General features: G+C 40.3%; 1 protein-coding gene across 4 annotated transcripts; it reads left to right on the top strand.

Annotated features, from left to right (window-relative positions):
* The first annotated feature begins 746 nt into the window (after positions 1-746).
* LOC102018319 (zinc finger protein 709-like) lies at positions 747-20962 on the top strand. 4 transcript variants are annotated; one of them, XM_013507335.1, is made up of 5 exons: positions 747-892; positions 2953-3012; positions 12899-13025; positions 13227-13287; positions 16057-20962. In XM_013507335.1, the coding sequence occupies exons 1-5, from the start codon at positions 884-886 to the stop codon at positions 17912-17914; spliced, it is 2115 nt and encodes a 704-aa protein (XP_013362789.1). In that variant the 5' UTR covers positions 747-883; the 3' UTR covers positions 17915-20962. The 4 variants fall into 4 exon arrangements, with proteins under 4 accessions (XP_013362789.1, XP_013362790.1, XP_005409534.1 ...); XM_013507336.1 differs by lacking the exon at positions 2953-3012 and adding an exon at positions 11294-11425; XM_005409477.2 differs by lacking the exon at positions 2953-3012.
* The last annotated feature ends 1289 nt before the right edge of the window (positions 20963-22251 follow it).

Here is a 22251-nt window from a genome sequence, read left to right on the forward strand (position 1 = left end):
GCTGATCATAGTTTTGTCCCACCTCATGCCTACCTTGTGATTTCCCATTTCCCCCTACCTTGGACCCACCTCACCTTGTGGTTTTGCTCCATGAGTTTTGGGTAACCCACTTGGGCCCCCCTCTGTCCCTCTCTCAGACAGCTTTCTTTCCCTCAATAAGTGTGTTCTGCTCTTAACCTCCATTGTTCCTAAGATTCATTCTTCTACTTCAGAGAACATGAACTTGTCCCAGACACTGTTCAGGTTGGGAGTTCTTTCCCCTGTATCAGTATCTCCAGGTAATATTTTCCTTGTAGAAACATGAATGTGTTGAAAGATGGGGCGGTTTAACCTGTGAGGAGAGAGCTACAGGGCACGGGGAGCTCACAATCTGAGCTCCTTAGGTATCCCCACTGCTTCACCAGATAGTGATCCATTGTAGGGGTTGTATTTCAGTAATCACGAACAGCCTAAAGGAGATAGCCAGGCTGACTCTAAAGGAAAACAAACAAACAAAACAGTGGAAGCTCTAAAAGTCCGTGAGCAAGCTCTGCTTAAGTTCATTTATCTCTTCAAATTAGGACAGGTAAATATCCCAGGAGAGACACCTGTCTAGAGGTCTCTGAGTTACAATGCACTATGTGAGCCGCTCTAATGGATTTGTCTCTGTTGTCACGCTCAGCTCAGGAGATTGGGAGCAGCAGCCAATCACTGATTGAGAGGCGGGCGTTAGGAACTGTCCAATCAGATGGGAGGAGGAAGGGTCTTCCGGTGGCATGGCGCCTACGTCTGCAGGCTGAGCTCATTGCTGAGAACTGCACTACCTGCCTTGATTTTATTACTTCATGACTTCTACCCGACTCTGCTGCGTAGGAAGGACCGTGAACAACAATCAAGTCGCACCATGGTGACGGTACAAAATGGGATGCGATGGGGGCGAGGTCTGGATGGAGTGGAGGGAACCAGCGATGACAGGCTGGAGTCCTCCTGTGTGCTGCCCTCTGAGATCCTCATGGTCCCCCAGCATTCTGACTCCCAGGCACTACCACCAGCTCAGAGTGCAGGCTCGGGCAGCCCCGGGCCGCAGCCCCGTGTTCACCTGTGCAGGGGAGATTGGGTCTTGGAAAGACCCCGACTCGGTGAGGGGTTGAACTGAGGGAGTTCTGGTGTGCTGGGTCCCTGGTCTCATTTCTCCCTGCAGCACACCTGGAGGACCTGCATTTTATAAATATCTGTGATGCAGGATCTCAAACCCAAAGCTTTTCTCCAGGAGCAAAAGGTCTTTTCGATGACAGTGACATCCTAAATTTGCAACATGTCCCTTCATTGCCAAACTGCTTTCAAGGCAGACATTAGTTTTTGCAAACAAAAACTGATACAAGTTCAATGTTTTAATTACATTTCTATTAATAACCAAGCATGTTTTTGTAGACGAACTTACATTACGTTAAAGATGGGTTCTTAAACATAAACAGGAGGACTTTTGTTTTCTCCGTTGTTATTGTCTAGTGATTTTGAGAAAAAATATTTGAGAGCCATTTATTTATAATGCTGTGATTGGGAATCAGTTTTATTGTATTGTATTTACATAGTTTTTGTGAGTATTAGAATGGAGAAACACTTTTTTTTTTTTTTTTTCCAGCTGATCTCCTCAGGCAGCATAGGTGTTCTTGTCATGGTTCTAAAATGTTACACCGTGATACTTTCATCATTTCTGGGTAGCGTTTTTTTCTCTTCCATTGCAATCCTTATGTCACTTATTTCCTCTTTCCTACAATCTCACACATGAATTTTGGTTTCATGTGACAGAAAAGAGAGACAATGAGTATTCTTGCCATATTTTTGAACCTAAAGGAATTTGTGTAAATGTCACCATTCAGGGTTCTGTGCGTTATTTTTGTGGTATAAGTGCTTTATTTACCATTTTGGAGGCATTTAAGAAATAATTAATAGAAATTGAGAATTAGAAAATATTTTAATGCCAAGATTCAAGTAATTACAGGAGGATTTTCTTGGTTAATTTTGGTTTCTGAGTGTAGGTAAAGACTTTATGAACAAAACTCAAATTGCACAGGAACTATCACAAAGAATGAACAGTTGGGATCTCATTTTATTAAAAAGCTTTTGCACAGCAAGAGAAACCACCAACAGAGTGAAGAGACAACCCACAGTGTGGGAAAACATGTTTGCCAGCTACTCCTCAGACAGAGGACTACTATCTAGAACATATAAAGAATTTAAAAAAAAACAAAACCAGACCCTCCCCCCAAATTTAAAGACCCAATCCAAAAATGGGCATTTGAGATGAATACACACTTCTCAGCTGTAACACTACAAATGGCAAATAATGAAATGAAAAAATGCTCAACATCACTGGTCGTTTGAGAGATAAAAATTAAAACAGCTCTGAGATTCCATCTTACCCCCAAAAATGGACATTATCAAGAAATCAACCAATAACAAATGCTGGAGGGGCACTTGAGAAAAAGGAACCCTTCTCCACTGTTGGTGGGAGTGTAGACTGGGGCAACCACTGTGGAAATCAGTGTGGAGATTTCTCAGAAACCTAGGAGTAGACGTTCCATTTGACCCAGCTATTCCCTCTCTGGGTATCTTCCTTAAAAGCATCATATCTCAGTGATACATGCACACTCATGTTTACAATGGCACCATTTGTAATAGCTAAATCTTGGAAACAACCCAAATGCCCATCAACTGGTGAGTGGATTTAGAAGGTGTGGTCAGGCCAAGGATATAGCTCAGTGGCACAAGTGACTGCCTGGCAAGTGCAAAGCCCTGAGTTCGATTCTCAGTACCAAGATAAAAAAAAACAAAATAAACAATCAAAATCCTAAAAATAACAACAACAACAAAAAAACAAGAGCAAAGGAAAATATAAAAGACATTTTTCTGTGCTTTCAAACCTGTGGTTTTCTTCTAGTGTCTACAGTTTTGTGGTCTTTTCTAACTCAGGGTGTACCTGTGCTGTTACTGCTAGACAAAGGAGGGAGTCAGAGCCCAGATCCATACCAGGTAATCCCGGCAAACCTGGAGTAGCATTAGGGTGGGTGGATTGCTGGATAATCTTAGCAAGTCTTCTGTAGGATTAGGGCAGGGTATTAGTTCTGGTACTTTCAAATCCACTGAAGTTTACGCTGATCTTTGTCTCTGGCCATAATTTTGAGACTTAAGTGTTGCAACCTACAATATTCTGGGTGTCTCTGAGGTGGCTGAATCTACGGTATATGACTGACTCATGGTGCAATGCTAGGATTAAATGTGCTAGGACTAAGAGTGGGTGATTACTAAATCAGTTCAGTGATTGGTTTGGCTCTGCCCTAATCCCAGTAGCCTGGATACAACATAAGGGTCAGAAAGAGGCTTGTCTTGTCTCTTGCTTTCTTTGCTATCTTCTGCCCATCATGAACTGTTTCTCCTTTACGATGCGTGTCTGCCATGCCAAGCTGCCTTGGAGTCAGCCAATTATGGACTGAAAACTCGACAAACTGTGATCTAAATAAACCTTTCCCTCTTTAACTTTGAGTGCCAGGTATTTTGTCTCAGCAATTTGTGAAATGTAACTAAGATACCTCTTCCCATATTTGGAAGATTTTCTATTATGATAACTAAATAAATTAATAATTCTGTCTGTGTTATCTTCTAGCTTTTCTCTAACTCCAAGAGGCCTTTAGTTCATCTTGTTGATGTCATCTACCAGCTGCTGGATGAATTTTTCTTGTTCTCTCTTCTTTTTAGGGGGTCTTCTAGAGTACATCATCATAACTTACCTTTTATCTTCCATTGCAGGCCCTCTGTCTTCAGTTGGTCATTTTTGTAGTTTATTAATTCTGTAGATTTTTAAAAAAAAATTATAGGTATTTGTATCTGGTACATTTTAATGATTCTATATCTTTGATGAATTCATCATTCATGTTTTAATCATTTTGGTCTGCTTTTCCAGATGTTTATGTATTTCTCCAAAATCCACATTGGACATTTTGAATGATAGCTCCATAAACTATTGGCCTATTTTGTTTTTGAATTGGTCAGATTTTTCATCTCTTCTTTAAGCTTTTCATAGAGCTTTGGTACCTTATATTTACTTTCCTCTCTGTTAATGCCCACAGATCAGTATTGGGAGAGGTGGGAGAGCAAGGGGGCCTTTTCCTGCATTGTTTTCCCATGTTTCTATGTTTAAGTTTATATATTCACATTAGAGCCATGGATTAAGATCTAGTACAGTGATGAGAAATTGTAGTTCATATGAGGATCTTTTTATTTTGTTTCTGTCATTTGATGATGTGTTTGCTGTTTTATTTCTCCAGAGATATTGTTCACCCCTTCAACTGTTTAATTTAAATGGTTTTATCCCTGATACTGTGTTGTAAGGAGGAATTACCGTTGGTTATACAGCATGCACAAATTTGATCATACATTGCTTAGACAATGTGTGTTATGCCATGCATGTACACTTTTAACCATACCCTTTATAAACTATACTGTAGTGTCATTGGTAGCCTAAGATAAAAAGGAAGTAGAAAAGGAAAAGAAGGAGGGATGGGTTAAAGAGACATATGAGTCAGTAGAGAGAGAGGTAAATAGAAGAAATTATATTAGGTAAAATATTGGCTAGGGCATCAGATTTTTTTTAAAGATTTTGTATTGATGATGCAAGGTTAAGTTGTAAGAGTATAAAGAAGATAATTGTGGGCAGAGATGTATGTACAGGGGGAGATGTAACTTATGATTGAGGATAGCTATAAAACTGTGAGAACCTGCTGATATATTTATGCACCTGTTGGGAAAGAAGCCAGGAAAGTTAGTTATACTAAATGGAGCTAACATAGAATACATCAGCCAGAGGTTGATATGAGAGAAGGGGGAGTGATGGACAAAAACGCAGATTATAAGAAATAAAACTTGGTAGGTATTGAAAAGATGGGAAAAAACTGTAAAAATTAGACACTAATACTGCCCCAATTGCTAGGAGAAGAGAAGGAGAGAGAGAGAGAGGCTGAGAGAGACTATTAAATCAATGCAAAAAGACATGAAAGAGAAAGAAAGCAAAGCAACAACAAAGATCCAGTTAAGACCCAGTTCAAATGCTACAACGGGAGCTCGTAAATGCAATGTCCATGTGTCTGCTGTGCCATATGGCCTGTGAACCCACAATTCCTGTCTTGCCCGAGTTGTAGTCTGATTGCATGCAGCCTCATGAATTTCTTCTTTTCAATTTCCCCTTCATCCAGCAGGCAGGATCAGACCTGCACCCCAATTTTGCCTTAGACGCTCCTTCCTGAAGGATTTGTAGCAGAGTTGGTAGGTGTTGATGCCAGGCTGAGCTCAGGCAGGTAAGGGTTTTGTGATGGATAGTCAGGTAATTGTGGGCCTATTGTGGAGCATCAGGTAGAGACTCAGATGAGTGCAGGGAGGGTGTACAGCACTGGATGACTTTGAGCATTCTGGAGTGCCTGGCAGATTCAAGTGGCCTGGGAGTGTTGTGGGGTGCTTAGAGGAGGCTCCAGTAGGCCAGGGCACCAGGCAGAGCTTTGGGATGCCCTGGGGCAGGCCCTGTGTGACAGGTAGAGATTCTGTTGCACATGGGACCAGCTCCAGGCACCAGGTGGGAGCTAACGTGCACTGGGGCACTCAGTAGAAGCTCAGTGGAACCAGGACAGCTCTGGGTTGCCAGACAGGGACTCCGGAGGGTGGAGAGAGCACATGGGGCAACAGACACTTGGTAGGACTCAGGCCTGAAGCACGTGGTATAGACTCAGATGGGCCCAGGACCAGCTCTAAGGGGCAGGCAGAGGTTCAGCTGGCCCATCCCTGTTGAGTGAAGACAGAGATGGGCCCAGGATCGATGTGGGAGGCCAGGTGGAGACACCATTATGCCCAGGTAGGGCACTGGTTGCTGACAGACTTCAGATGGCCCAGGGTACCAGCTACACTCACAGGCAGGCCTGGAACCAGTGCTGAGTGCCACAAAAATTCTCATTGCTAGGGAACTAGCTTGATATTTGGGGTAGAGAAGTTGAGTCAGAGGTGCTCAGTACAGACTCACATGTGCCTGGAATTTGTGTGTGGTGACAGATCGAGGCTCTGATGTGCGTGGGAGCAATTTGAAGAATGAGGCAGAGATTCATGCAGACCTCAGGCAGTCAGTGGGGACTCAGGAGGGCCACAGACTGATGCCAGACAGAGAGGCCAGAAAGCAGAGGCAGGATATGGGGAAATGGACCACGGAAACTTGAGTGGACTGGGCTGGATGGCATTTGGTCCAGCTGGCTTGGGACCAGAGATGGATGCCCAGTGGAGACTTCAACAGTTGCAAGAGCATTTTGAAACAAAAGGTGGAAGTTGAGGTAGGCCTAGAGAGCTCAGGGGAGACCCGGGTAGGCTGCAGATTGATGCAGGTTGCCACACAGAAACTACAACAAGCCACATGAGGGTGTCAGTTTCTGAGTGGACACTCAAGTGAGCCTGGGCACAAGGCTGAGAATCAAGCTGGCCATGGACCAGTGCTGTGTCCCAGAGACTCCTGTGAGCATGGGAGTGCCCTGATGCACTAGGAAGAGACTCAGTTGGGTCGGGGCCACTGCTCAGAGTCCTCCATGTGCCTGGGATTGATGCATGGTGCACAACGGGAGAGCGCTGGGTCCCAGGGTATGAGCAGAGACTTCGGTAGGCCCAGGGCACCAGGTAGAGACCCAAGTGTGCCTGTGGTACCCACTAAAGACACAGGAAGCCCAGGACTGATGCTTGAAGCCAGGCAGAGTCCTGCAGGCCCAGCAAGTGTGCCAGGTAATGGGCACAAGGTGGAGACAAGTGAGCCTTGGTGCCAGGCACAGATTCAACATACCCAATGTCAGCAATGCCTGCTAGACTGGGTGGGGCTGGACCAAGTTGAGGACCCAGGCAGAGTTGGCTGGGCCCAGAACAATCGCCTGGGAGCTCAGGCGATCCTGGTACTGATGCAGAGTGCCAGAGAGTGACTCATGGAGGCACCAGTGGCTGGCTGCACTTGACAGTAGCCATTTAATTATTTTTCCTCTCACTGCCCAGACTCAGGGGCATAGGGGGTGTTCCTCTGCCGTTGGTTAGCGTACGTGAGGGTGCTGCAGGGGTGCAGCTTTCTTGGTTTCTGCAGAGAGGATTATCAAGAGAAGGGGCCTTTATACCCAGAATCTATCCTGGAAAACTAGTCTCTGCAGCACTCCTTGGTTCCCTTTGGCTATTTGGAAAGTTCTCTAGGAGGCTACTCATTGCTGTTGTGTGGTTCTCTGAGGGGGAGCACTGGAGGTCTTTGTTGTTTTCTAGTGCACAAAATGAGAAGATGTGCATTTATTATTTTTGTTGGTTTGCTTTTTATTAGCACATGTTTGCAGTACTTCAGGGTTGTATTCCTTGTGGGGAGGTGGCACATGTACATAGCACATCTTAATTTTTTATTTCTTTCCTCTCCCTTCTCCTCCACTCCATGTCTTGGTCCCCTTCCTATTTGCAAAATATCTCTCTCCCTATTTCCTGTTATCTAAGAATTACTTAGTATTTTATCAAGCCTTTCATTTGACACCTGTTATTAAAAATGTGTGATTTAATCTGTAATTATGAATCTCCCTAAGTCCATTTCTGACATTGGTTTCTAGTTTCATTTTAACATGTGAGAGCTTACTTTACAGGATTTCCCTTTAGATTAAGATCTTTGTTGTTGCTCTGAACATGGTCCGTGTTGTTGAATAGTCCTTGTGATTTTGAGAAGGGTGTGTACTCAGCAGTTACTGGATGAAGTATTCTGAAATATGCAGTGGGTCCACTTGAGGATACTGTTGAGTTTAATGACAATTAGAAATTTTTTGACCTCTCAATTACTCCTGCAGGTGTTTTGAAATCTGCAGGTGTTTCAAAATAAATGTGGATATGTGATTTTCTCTTCAGTTTCATGTTTGGATTCAGGCTATTTGAAGCTCTTTTTAGTAAGATATATGGGAGGAATTGTTATTTTTTGTTGGAGCATTACCTTCCACATCATTCTGTGATCACTGTAAGCCTGATTTTCTTGAGGTACAGATTGAATAGTGTCAGATTAATATAACTCCAGCAGGTTGTATTGAATCAATGCTAGACAAGTGGATGTTTTCTTATAAGTTTTTATTTATTGTATGGTTTTAGGTTTATCTTATATTTGTTATATGTTTAAAGAATTTGTATATTTTAGTTAATAAATGGAAATTTAATACATTGAAAATTTAAGGCCTGTTGCATTGAAAAAATTGATAGATTTTCAGATGTTTAAACTAAGCCAACATTATTTCCCTAATTTTTTTGTAGTGCAGACACTTCAAATTGAATTCTGTGTTAAAATTCAATAGGAATAGAAAATGTTCTTAAGTATTTCGTAATAGTGCTTAAAAGTGTCTTGTTTATTTTCTTTGCCCACATAAAATTTTAAGTATTTTAAACAGTACACAAACCCACCAGCTCCTCTTATGCAAAATGGATTTTTTCTGATGAAATATAGATTGGGTCTTGTTTTCTTATCTGTTTTCACACTGTCTTTCAATTGTTTATGCAAATGTCGCATAAAGAAAATATGCCTATTTCATACTGCTTTCTATTTGGTTTACATCTCTTTAAGTTAGTTAATCTTTTTAGTTCTTTTCTCCATGCTGTTTTTAATTGGACAGTTGATATGATTTGATATTCTGTTGATAAGATACCTTGTAGGCCTTGAACCTAATTATTTTCTAATTTTCCATGTTAGGAACATCTGGTTACAAATTTTCAGAGTGTACTTTGCAATAAAACTATTGTTTCAGGCACATTCATGTACATTAGCATATTCACAAGTATTTTCCATCCCCTCTACAATTTCTGTCCCTCATTTTATATGATAGTGGCTTTACCAACCAAGTAGATTGTTGATATTAGCAATTTAAACAGAATCTTTCCATGAATACAGTCTGAATCTATACTAATACATTCATTTCAGGTATTCTCTGCCCTTGAATAACTTCTGTATGGCTTCTTCATATTATCTAAATGTGTATTCTAATTATTTGATGCAAACAGCTTTTTCCTGTTGTCCTTTCACTGACCTTTTTCAGATGCTGTTTCCTCAATTTGTTTCTTCTTATTTGTGAGTCATAACTTCTCCTTCCTCTGTATGCTTTGAGTTTTGTTGCTCCTCAGTGAATATATGATTAGTGTAATGAGGTGAAAATCAGAATCATATGCTCTTTTCTCAGTGTTGAAGGCAATAGATTGATTAAAATTGGATCCTTCCCTTGCTGCTAAATCTTCAGTTGTAGAAACTGCCCTGTGGTTGAGACTTGCAAACACTCTTTTCAAGTTAGAATTAGTTTCAGCACCAAAATTTTCCTGCTGGCTTTGTTCTGCCCACCACGCCACTAAGAAGCATGAAGTAACTTTTCTCTGATTGTCATTGTGGGACGCTGATAGTGCTTTTAGAGGAAAAACCTACAAAATTTTAGGTGATTTCAAATTGCACCCAAAGTCTATTCTTACATCTCAACCTTCTGTCATCCTTTCATGAGGACCATATTTTCTGTCCTTTCCCTATCCTTCCACTCCTGATTTCTTGAGAGTAATTTAATTTATACTTTTGTGAGTCTTCCTCCATATTTTCCAGTTTGGAAACAATGGATTGCACTAGTCTTCAAGAGCTGTGGATGTTAGCCAAGTGTGGTGGCACATCCTGTAACCCCAGCACTCAGGAAGCGGAGGCCGGAACATTGCCAGCGTTCAAGGCCAGCTTGGCTACATAGTGAGTTCAAAGCTTGACTAAACTACATAGCGAGACCCATCTCCAAAAAAAGAAAAAAAAAATTGGTGTTGTGGATATTAAGTTAGTTGGGATTTTTGTTATTAAAGAGGGAACGTCCCTTTCTATGTTCTTCCAGGTGAACTGGACAGTTGAGTCCTGAGTTCACTGTTACATTTTCAGTGTGGGGAGAATCTATTTGGTTTTTTGAGACATGGTGTTGCTAATTCAGGCTCGCCTTGAACTCACTCTGTACCCAGGCTGGCCTCAAACTTGTGGCGATCCTTCTCCATTCTCCTGCCTCAGCCGGACACTTTAGTGACCGTGTTAACTTGTAACACTTCTGCTGTTTGTGTTGCAATAAAAGGTAATTCGATCAATAGCCTAGGAGTTCACAGCCTTGAATCTGACAGATGTCTTGATTACCCAATTTCTACTGATGGGAGTAAATATTTATTGTGATTTCCCTCTAACCTCAATATTTTCTCAGGCCAGGCTCCTTTCTTCACTCTTGCAAGACAGTTGGTACATCACTGAGAGTCTGGCCTTAATCTGCCTGAGTGCTCAATTATGTGAAAAATACTGCTTTGCATGTCCTCCTGGTTTTTTATACCATATCTTAAACATAAAAACATAAAACCCACTCCCCTCAAGGATTGCAATGGATTCTGCATCATAAGTAGGATGTCTGGGTATTAATCACCTCAGATATCTTTCTTTTTTCTCAGTCTTTCTAACCTGCACTCTTCCTTTTTTTTTCTCTCTTTTCTTTGATTTGTTGAGACACGGTCTCACTAAGTAGTTCAGCTCACTATGTATCCCAGGCTGACCTTGAACTCAGAGATCCTCTTGCCTCTGCCTCTGGATTGATGGGATTACAGGTGTGTCCCACCACGCCCGGCTAACATGTACTTGTCCTGCTAAGCAGCTTATATTCTGGCTCCAGCTTGCTGTGTGTCCGGAGGTCTCGTGTCTGTAGCTGTGTTGCTGGTTTCCTACAGACCAATCTGTAAATACTTTCTCATTTTACCGTGCTAGAATGTAAGCAAACATGTATATATTTTTCGATGTTATAATTTAATATTTAAATATTTACAATAAACTTTATCATCACAGAAGTCTGTGGTAAGATTTAATAATAACAAAAATATGAACATCCTGTGACCCCCTCGGAAAGTTTTATACCTGGGCTTTGCACAGTGTTTATTCAGGTTAAAACTTATTTGACTCACTCTTGTCCTTTCCACTCTCCTATTTCTATCGCTAGTTTTCCTAAGTCTGCCATTTATTATTATTGCTAGGCACTATTCTTTTAGTCTTGTCACCTTGGAATGTTTAATAAGGGAGTACTATAGAAATTGCACAGAAAATTGCATGGAAAACCATTGTGTATTTCCTCGTCATTGTGCTTCAATTGTGTTCATGTCTGGGACGGGGAAGAGTGCTTCTTATCCATTTCAGTGGTAACATGGTTGAAGTTACCTCATTTACTTTTTTCACTGATGTCAAAACAATTATATCTGTCTCCAGGAACAACAGCAAAATATATTTTCTGAATATTATATGAAGTCATGGGTCTGCAGGCTTTGATGTACTCCAAAGTGAAGAGCATGGCAATGGAGCATAGTATTCGATCTATTCATAGATAGATCTACTTAGTAGGTGTGTCTTTCCACAATTTCATTTCTTTTCATTATTCCTTTAACCATGATCATGGGTTCTTTTTTATATTGTTGTTTTCTCCCGATTATGTTTTGTTCATTTTTGCTATTTGTTCATTGATTTTTATACTCTGTACACAAATCATTTTTATTGTGTACACTGCAAAGTTTTTAAAACTCTTGTTTATTTTACAGCCTATGATTGACATAGATTTCAGTTTGTTCTGTTTCTGATGGCTCCTGGATTTTCTACTGAAGAAACACTTTTTCACTTCCAAAATATATTTGCCTGTGGTTGCTCAAAGTGTTTAACTTCATATTTCTACTTCGAGATGTAGCTTAATTATTGTTCATGGGATATAGAGAGTACAATAGATGTATTGAGATAAGTACCTGTTTTCCCTGAGTCCTGTAGAAAGATTGTGATTTCTGCTACTTTGTATAGTAACTCAGTCATGAATGGGTGTTCTATTTACATACGAGCCATTGAAGACTGTCTTCATTTTCTGTTATCTATGTATCATTCACTCTACTCATATGCCCTTGCCCAAAATGGTCAATTTTTAATTTCTTTCTTATATATTAGGCAAACTGTCAATATCCAGCTTACTAGTTATTGAACAGTATTTAATATTTATTATACTAAACACCAATAATTTTACTAACAAATCAAAAATGTGATTTAGAATTGGCAACAGTTTTTCTTCAATTTTTCGATTCTTAGTTAACTCAGCAAAATTTGCTGTTCAGTAGATATGCTATCCATATGTATTTCAATCACATCCGTCCACCACATTAGTCTCCCTTACACCACACTAGAATATTTTATAGCTCTGGGGTATTGACTATTTGGTGTCACTGATACATAAGATAATATACTTTCCTAAATTTAAATCCATCATTAATCCATCATTAGACAGTCTTAATTATATAATTAATTCTTCAATTATATAATTAGGATTTTCATTAGGATTTAATTTTATACTTCATGAATTTTACTTATTGTCTAATTAAGGTTTAATCAATGGAACCAAGTTCACATTCCCAAATACTAAGTAAAATCAGAGAGTGAAAGGATGAATTATCTAAGTCAGAGGTTGAGAAAAGAGATATTTTCTACACTTTGTCAGAACAATTTCTTAGATATTCATCTACCCTGGTGTTTTATTTGGACGTTGATTTGGGAGGCTCCCTCTGTGTGGTGTGCGTTAGAGAAGTGTACAAATAAAACTGAATCTCACCAGCAGGAGAACCAGTGCTCCCATTCTGCAGGGACTTTAGCAACGGATTCCAATCTAGCATCAGATTTCCTGTGTGAGATGTGCATATGATTGAAGAATAAATGTTGATGACCAAGATGTGGAGTAAACTTTTAAAGGACTTAAGCTCATTTCAGCTGTTTAGGAGTGGAATTGAAGTGTTCTATGCTGTGAGTCTCAGTCTTATTCTTGGAAATATATATGTGATGATTTAGGAGGCAGTGACCATTGAGGATGTGGCTGTGAACTTTACTTTGGAGGAGTGGGCTTTGCTGAATCCATCCCAAAAGAAGCTCTACAGAGATGTGATGTTAGAAACACTTAAGAACATGGCTGCTATAGGTGAGGAAGATACTCATTTTCTAATTTGTGTACTTAGCATTGCTTCTTGCTTATTGGTGAAGTTTCATTCATTAAACTATGAATGCATTTTGATGAATATTCCTGACAAGATCATATAATGCCATAAATGTAACTGAAATCTCTTAATTTGTATATAATAATGTAGTAACTCAGCATTGTCCTTCTGTTTCTATACTTTAGAACAAACCTGGACTGACCAGCAAATTCAAAAAGACAGGAAATATTGGAGAAGAAATCTCAGGTAATAATTGTCTTAGTGATCATGGATGAACAAAAACTTGTTCCATAGGCAAGATTATAAAAATGTTGTAGGATATTATGTTTAGGCATCTGCTATAGCTATATATGAAATAATTTTCATGTTTAAGCTAGGACCCAAGTGCAGGGTATCTAATTATGTGTACATGTGAATATTTTTCAAAAATGATTTTCACATCAGTCAATTTATCTGAGAAATGCTATCTGTATTTTAAATGGGGTACACATATTCAGTATTTTCCAAATCTCTAACCTTGTGAAAAATTGAAATGAATCGCATTATATTGATAATAGCTGTTATCAGTCAGTTTTTAAAAAACATTACTCTATTCTTGTTTCAAAATTATTGCAAGACATTTTCCTATATTGTTAGTAGGGATGCCATATAGTCAAATCTCTATGGAAATGCCTATAAAGATTCCACAAAATATTAAAAATAGAATTTTAATTCAATCCAGGTGAACTTCTCTGATAGTTAAATAATCATGTTTATAGTGATACATATCCATGTTTGTAGTAGCACAACTCACAATAGCTAAGCTCTGGAATCAAACTAGATACCAACCCACAGATGAGTGAATAAAGAAAACAAGAAAGTAGTCCAGGCATGGCGGTGCATACTTGGAATCTTAGCATTCTAGGAAGCTGGAGCAGAAATGTCACACTCTCATGCTCAGCCTGGGTAACTGAGTAATTTTTTCAAAATTTATTTTAAGAATAAAAGAAGGAAACATGTTAACAAACAGACATCCATTTACAAAACAGCATAAGAATAACACACACAATACAGAATTACACACAAAGTGGTAGGAAATTAACAATGGTTGTTGTATTACGTATTGATATCTTCAAAGTGGTTTCTTGGGAAGACAAATAGAGACATGCAAGATTAATCAAATAATTAATCATTAACTGTTCCTTTCAGTAAAGCAATAGAAGTCACTAGTATACCTGCGGTAGCTATCCTGTACATGCATACGTGCATAATTTCCCCTTCTTTCTTTTCTCTGTTCCCTCACCCCAGAGGGACTTGTTCTGAGTGGGGTGGAGTTCTGAGATTGTGTCTCAGTTCTTCGTCTTGTCATGTTTGATGCTGGAGCCAGAACACTCAGTCTCCTTCTTCCCTGGCAGCTCAGCAAAGGTGGCTAGTGTCCCTAGTTTTCCTGGTGGTCAGGCTTGCCCCTCAGTGTCCACTGAGATGTGCTGCTTAGTCTGGGGTCTTCGGGCAGATGGTGAAGTGTACCTAGTTCCTCCACATCTCAGACTTGAAATGTGATGTCACCTAATGGCAGACCGTGAACCAGTGTCCCCTTGGAGCTTAGGGCATGCGTATGACCCAAAAGTGAGCTGCCCTGGTGGCACTATTCCTGATCAGTGGTCCTGTGTCCCCAGCAGTTCAGGGCACAGGCAGAACCCAGAGACAAATTTCAGGGTCAACTATTTGTGGCCCACCTGATTCTGTGTCTCCAGGCAGCTCAGGGCATCCCAGGAGCCAGACGTGGGCTTCGTTGGCGGTGAGTGCGGACCGCCTGCGACTGTGACCTCTGGGAGGTCAGTGCACAAGAAAAGCCCAGACTTGAACCGCGGTGCTAGCAGTGCGTGGACTGCCTGGTCTAGTACCTCAGGCAGCACAGGGCATGCACAGGGAGGGCCTAACCCCACCCCCATGTTAGCAGTTCATGGGCCTTCTGAGTCAGGATCTCCTGTCTGCTCCGGGCACACGGAGGGTGGAGACTCAGACTGTAATGGCGGCAGGGTCGCGGGTCACCTGCTGTGCCCCCAGGAAGTAGATGGGAAGTACTTGGTTCTCTGGGCGTTCAGCTGCGAACCATGATGTCAGCGGGTCGCCCACAGCCTTACTCTGTGTCTCCGGTCAGCTCAGGGTGTGCAAAGGAGTCAGATGCGGACTGCACTGGCGGTCATCATAGACCGCCTGTGTCTGTGACCTCCTGGTGGTCAGAGTGCAAATGAAGCCCAGACGTGAACCGCGGTGCTAGCAGTCATGTACCGCCTGCTCTAGTACCTCAGGCAGTGCAGGGCACATGCAGGGAGGGCCCAAACGCGAACCCCTGTGTTAGCAGTTTGTGGGCCTTCTGAGTCAGAATCTCCTGTGTGCACCAGGTGCCGTAACTGAGTAATTAATGAGAGTTCTTCTCAAAGGAAAAAACGTTAAGTCTGGGATGTAGCTCAGTGCTGACACTGGGTGAAATCACCATACTGAAAAAAATGTAACTAACGGAATTGGATGCAATAAAGAAGAATGAAATGATGTTATTTTCCAAAAAATAGATGGGCTTCAAGCCCATAATGTTAAGTAAAATAAGTTAGGCATGAGAACTTCAATATTATATGGCATAGTTTCTATGAGAAACACACAATGTAAATTAAGGAGCAAAATAAATGAGAGATGGTTAAAAGAAGAAGTAGACTTTTCTGTAGAAGATAAAGGGGCTCAGTTGAAGGGAGCTCCAGTAGTTTCTTAGAAGAAAGAGTATAAAATAGAAATAGTACTTATGTACACTAATTCTCCAAAATGGAAGTGGATGTTATATATTGTAAACATGTTAGGTAGAAGCTCCTAAGTGAATACCACTGTTTCAGTGAAAGCTGTATTCAAGCTATCCTGCACAGTGTACATTAAATTCATGGTCACATATTCTTAAAGGGCATCATACCAGATCTGCTCCTGGTAAATCATGAATAAGGAGACACTTTTACATGTGATTGACTGTTTTATTTTTTTCTGTGATAGAAGTGAAGACGTTGAGATATGCTACCAATATAAATTATGGAAACTACATAGAATGTTTTCTTGGAGTCCATATTGTAAGGCTAACAGAAAAACAAATGGCACACAACCCACTGAAAGCCTTGCTTCTACATATTCCCTGATTGGGTATGCATCAGCAGATGTGCCCATGAAAGCTCACAGTGTACTCAAATCATATGACTATCAGGTATTTGAGGTGAAGCCTTCTACCTGTAGTGAACTTTGGGAAAACTGCAGTGATTTCCAGTCCATTCTGACGCGTGCAACAACATGCCCTGGAAGGAAACTCTGTGAGTATAAGCAATTTGGGAAATCCTACTCTAACTGCAGTGAAGGACGTCATACTGGAGAGAAGCCCTTTGTAACTAAAGAAGAAGCTAAAGCATATGTAAGGAAGCAGTGTGGGAAAGCTATCAGCACACACAGTCATTGTAAAAAACAGGAACAAACTCACAACAGAGAGAATTCCTATGTATGTAAGCAGTGTGGGAAAGCTTTCACCAGTAACAGCCATTATAAAATTCATGAAAGAACACACACTGGGGAGAGACCCTATGTATGTATGCAGTGTGGGAATGCCTTTAGCAGAAAGAGTCATTGTCAAAGACATGAACGTACTCACACTGGAGAGAAACCATATGCATGTAAGCACTGTGGGAAAGCTTTCATCACACAAGGTAATTGTAAAACACATGAAAGAATTCACACTGGGGAGAAGCCCTATGTATGTAAGCAGTGTGGGAAAGCATTCAACACTCACATTTCTCGTCAAACTCACGAAAAATGTCACACTGCTGAGAAATCCTATGTGTGTAAGCACTGTGGGAAAGCTTTTACCACTCACAGTTACTGTCGAATCCATGAAAACATTCACAGTGGGGAGAAACCCTATGAGTGTAAGTACTGTGGGAAAGTTTTCACCACTCGCTATTATTGTCAAACCCATGAAAGAATTCACACTGGGGAGAAACTGTATGTGTGTAAGTACTGCGGGAAAGCTTTCACCGGTAATAGTCGTCATAAACAACATGAAAGAACACACACAGGGGAGAAACCCTATACATGTAAGCAGTGTGGAAAAGCATTCACAACTCAGTATTATTGTCAAATCCATGAAAAAACTCACACTTTGGAGAAACCCTATGTGTGTAAGCAGTGTGGAAAAGCATTTATGACTCAGTATTATTGCAAAATCCATGAAAAAGCTCACACTTGGAAGAAACCCTATGTGTTTAAGCAGTGTGAGAGAGCTTTCACCAGTAATACCACTTGTAAACTACCTGAAAGCTCACACACTGGCAAGAAGCCCTATGTATGTGAGCAGTGTGGGAAAGGATTTATCTCATATAAAGGTTATCAAAGCCATGAAAAAAGTCACTCATTGTTTGGGAAGAAACCTTACATATGTAAGCAGTGTGGAAAAGCATTTACCAGTCAGAGTTACTGTAAAATCCATGAAAGAGCTCACACTGCGGAGAAACCTCATGTTTGTAAGCAATGTGGGAAGGCCTTCATGTCTCACACTCTACTTCAAACACATGAAAAATCCCACAATGGAGAGAAGCCTTATGTGTGTAAGCAGTGTGGGAAAGCTTTTAGGCAACCCAGTCAGTGTCAAATCCATGAAAGAATTCACACTGGGGAGAAGCCTTATGTATGTAAGCAATGTGGGAAGGCCTTTCCTACTAGTGGTTCATTCGGTAGACACAAAATGTGTCACACTGGGGAGAAGCCTTACGTGTGTAAGCAGTGTGGGAAAGCGTTTCCTTACCACAGTTCATTTTATAAACATAAAAGAAGGCACAATTGTAAAAATCCTGTGTGTGTAAGCAGTGAGTGAAACCTGTCTCCATTCACAGTGAGTTTCAAAGACGTAAAAGATTTCACTCTGGGGAAAACCGTATGTATGTAAGCAATGTGGGAAAGCATTCAGTGTACACAGGTATTTTCAAATACATGAAAGAAGTCGCACTAAGGAGCAACCATATATATGTAATACGGAAAATCACTCAGTTATCCCAGTTATGATAGATAGTAAAGTCACAGGAGTATATTAACTGTGAATACATACTACAACACTGTTAGGAAAGGATTCACAGTGGAGACAAACTCTTTATTAAGAATAAGGAAAATCTTCAGTAACACAGCCATCATTACATACATGGAAGAAACCATAGTGGAGAAAATCTGAACACCCCTTACCTTAAATACCTGAAGGAACTCACTGGAGAGAAACCCTATGTAGAACATGTGAGAAAGCATTTTGTGTTTCCCACAACCTCAGAAGACATGAACAAATTCCAATTTAGAGTAAGTTTAAAGAATGTGAGAGCTCTTCATTTATACATGATTTTTTTATACAAACCTTGCATTGTAGACACACCTATATCAGTGTATATTGTGTGGAACAACTATAGTCATTTAGATTTCTCAACATGTATATTTTGTGGGAACACCTCTCTTCATTTTGATTTTATTCATATTACAAATCAACACAGTACAATGAGAAGCCACCTGTGTACAGGATGTACACAGGTAATAAAACAGATTTGATCAAAGCCCTTTGAGTGTGAAAAGTTCTCAGTTATGTCATTATCAAAATTTTTTGAACATTACTCATGTAATACAAACTTTCACAGGTAATATGAAAATGTGATGTTCATTATTTCTGTGTAGAATTCTGCAGAAAGCATACAATCAAAGGGGTATCCTAAAGGATAGGTGTAGAGTGGTCATCTGTAACTCATTCTTTTTTTTTATTTTGAGCAATACTTATTGGGGTGTTTCTCATAAGGCTATGGAGATTATTGGGCCTTCCCATTTATGAACAAGGCCTGGAAGAGTGTTTCATGGCAGCTGCTTCCTTATTCATCAGCTGGAGTCCTGTCCAACAGTTTCTTCTCACAGCAAGGGATTTTTGTGTAATTACCTTCATAAATTTGTATAGTCCATAAAAGTACAATCTCAGTATTTAGCACATTAGATTTGACAATGAGGGACCCTCAAGTCATAATACATAGACAATAATACATATAACATTTATAACACAAATTTTGACATCATTTTGACCAGCTGGTAACCTTGGCGGAAGTACATCCTTAATTTTATATGACATTCATCTACAAGCCAAATTAAATTACAGGCAAATGCTTTAAAAATACAAAAAGAAGGAAAAATCATTGAACTCAAATAAAGCAGCTGTTTATAGATTGGACAAAGTGACAAAGACACACAAAAGACAATTTGCTTATAAAATTAGAGTGCACTGAAATATATTTTTGTCAAATTGAATTATAATACATTTTTTAAGTTTGTGATTATACAAAGACATCAGAATTTTTTATATGTCAATTAGTGAAGATCTCTCATAAGAATTAAAAAAAATAAAAACCTTTTACCTAATTTAGGGCCAATAGTTCATGCAGTAGTGTCTGGTTCATGATAAACCTTAGGTGCAAAATCTGCCCAAGTAATGGTGGATTAGGAGCATAAGTCCAATAATCCTCTCTTGAAACAGGTGTTACACATGGGATATTGTCAGGGAGCCATTGAGGCAATCAAAGGATTTTCAGGGCTTGGTGGTAGATTGCCTGTCTGATTGGCAAGTCCCTGGGCACAAGCCTCATGGTACGGGCTCTTTCTCTGGAGGGCTTGGATCAGTGGAGCCCTCACAAGGGACTGTCTCCATGGTCGGTCGCGTTTCTTGCCAAAGTCGTACATTCCTGGAAGCAGCCACCGTGTGGACCTGCTAGGACAGAAGCTTAACCTCTTCCCCATGTGATTAGCTGGACTGGTCCTTCCCATTTCCCTTGATGTCCTTCCAAAGCACTCGAGCCCTGTGTTGGGCATCACCGTGGGATGTTGACCAGTGAAGTTCCACAGGCGTCAATTTACTGTCTGCAGCTGGATTGAAAAGGTTTAGAGTAGAAATGGGTAAATCTAACTGTGCTTGTGGGAATACCTGTACTTTCTCTTTTTGTTTTTGTAACTGAGTTTTAAGTGATAGGTGTATTCTTTCTATAATCGCTTGTCCTTGAGGGTAGTAAGGGATTCCTGTAATGTGTTTAATGTGCCATAGTTGAAAAAGGACTGTAATGGTTTACTAATGTATGAAGGCCCATTGTCAGTCTTTATGGTGCGTGGAACACCCATAGAAGCAAAATGCTGACAAGCAATGTTGCTGAACATGGCCAATTTTTTCTCCTGTGTGACAAATTGCATGAATTAAATGAGAATATATATCAACAGATACAAGAATATATTGTAGTTTGCCAAAAGAGGAAAGATGTGTAATATCCATTTGCCAAATATTATGTTTTAAGCCTCTGGGGTTATCGCACTCCTGTGGCACAGGCCTAGGAACCTTTTGACAAGTAGGGCAGGACAGAACAATTTGTCTTGCTTGCAACCTGGATAATTGAAATCCTTTGGGTAAAGCCTTACTATTTGGTGATGGTATGAATGAGATCGTCTAGCTGTATCAAATGGAGTAGTAAAAGTGATTAATGAATCAGCTTGCTGATTCTCATATGTTAAAAATCCAAGTAAATTAAAATGAGATCTTATGTGACCAGTATAGAAGGGTGCTTACTGATCATGAATTTTCTTTTGTAGTCTGAAAAATAAATGAAAGTGGATCTAAAGCTGAATATAGGGTTGCACTCTTAAATCTCTGAGTGAGGTAGAGTGCATAGGCTGAATCACTAATTATGTTAATAGGTTTAGAGTTAAACTGTTGTATGACAAGTAAAATACCTGTAACTTCAGATCTTTGTGCAGAGACTCCTGGAGACTCTCTTACCTGTTGATAATCCCGACTCCAAATGGCGGCCTTGCCCTTTGATGAACCATCAGTAAAATAGATTACTGCATCACAAATAGGTTCAAATTTAGTAATTTTTGGAATAGTACATGAATGCTTGAGGAAAAAAAGGAAGGAAGGGATCAGTGGGAAAATGGTCATCAATTTGTCCCATAAAATCTGCAAGTGCTACTTGCCAGTATAGAGCATCTCTAACTCTGTAAGGCCTGCCATACAAAGAGCTGGCACCAACTTGGACTGCTTTGTATTCCTGAGCTAATGTGGCCCATCGATATCGCTACATTGGCTCTTTAAAGTTTAAGCTAGGTACAGAAAAGGCAAAGTGCACCTATCTGCAGGAGAAAGAGGAATGTTACATAAGGAGTCTTTTAAGTCTATTATGATGAGGGGCCACTCTCTGGGAACTGCAGCTGGGTTTGCCAGTCCTGGTTGCAGTGCCCCCGTAGGAAGTAAGCAAGCATGACAGCTCTTAAATCTTGGCAATAACCTCCATTTGCTCGATTTTTTTGGAGTAACAAAGACAGGAGTATTCCAAGGACTAACTGATTTTCTAAATGTCCCAGCTGGAATTGTTCTTCAGTTAACTTGTGTAGCTGGATGAGTTTCTCCCTGTTAAGAGGCCAGTGATCTACCCAAGCGGGCTCCTCAGTTTTCCACTGCAAAGGCAGAGCTCTTTGGAGGGAGAAGCATCAATGGCCCTCATTAAGAAAAAAATCTGTTGATATCCGAAACCACGCCTGTCATTCTTAGTTGTAATCCTTACAGGCTCTTTTTTTTTTTTTTTCCTTACAGGCTCTTTGATTCCCTGTAAGTTCTTTCCCAACCCTCTGTCCTTCTGATACCCCATGTTAGTCATCATTTGTCTAATTTTAGGATTTGAATCTACTTGTTTAATTTCAGAATCAGAATTTGTTAACAGTTATAATCAGAATCATTAGTCAATACTAATTTCCACTTTTGTAACAAATCTCTTCCCCACAAACTGACTGGAATAGGTGCCACATATGATGAAAAGAAGCCCTTTTGCTTGTCTGGCCCCTCATACGGCAGGGGTGAGGTGCTCTGTAGTACCTGCTGAGGTGACCCCAGTCCTACTAAAGAGGTAGGGCCCTTTGCGTTGGCCACATGGTGGGCCATTGTTCTAATGCAAGTACAGACACATCTGCGCCAGTGTCTATTAGGCCTTCAAAGCATTTTCCGTTGATCTTTATAAAACACACTGGCCTGTTTTTAGTCACTTCCTGTGTAAAATAAATTTCTGTTTTTGTAGTCCTGCTCTAAGGGTCTTGTTCCCTCATGAACTGTCTATATTTAACAAAGGAGGGTTTATCCATAGGTAGCAAAATCAACTGTGC

The sequence above is a fragment of the Chinchilla lanigera genome, unplaced genomic scaffold (assembly GCF_000276665.1).
Source record: "Chinchilla lanigera isolate Chin_1 unplaced genomic scaffold, ChiLan1.0 scaffold00123, whole genome shotgun sequence".
Lineage (NCBI taxonomy): Eukaryota > Metazoa > Chordata > Mammalia > Rodentia > Chinchillidae > Chinchilla > Chinchilla lanigera.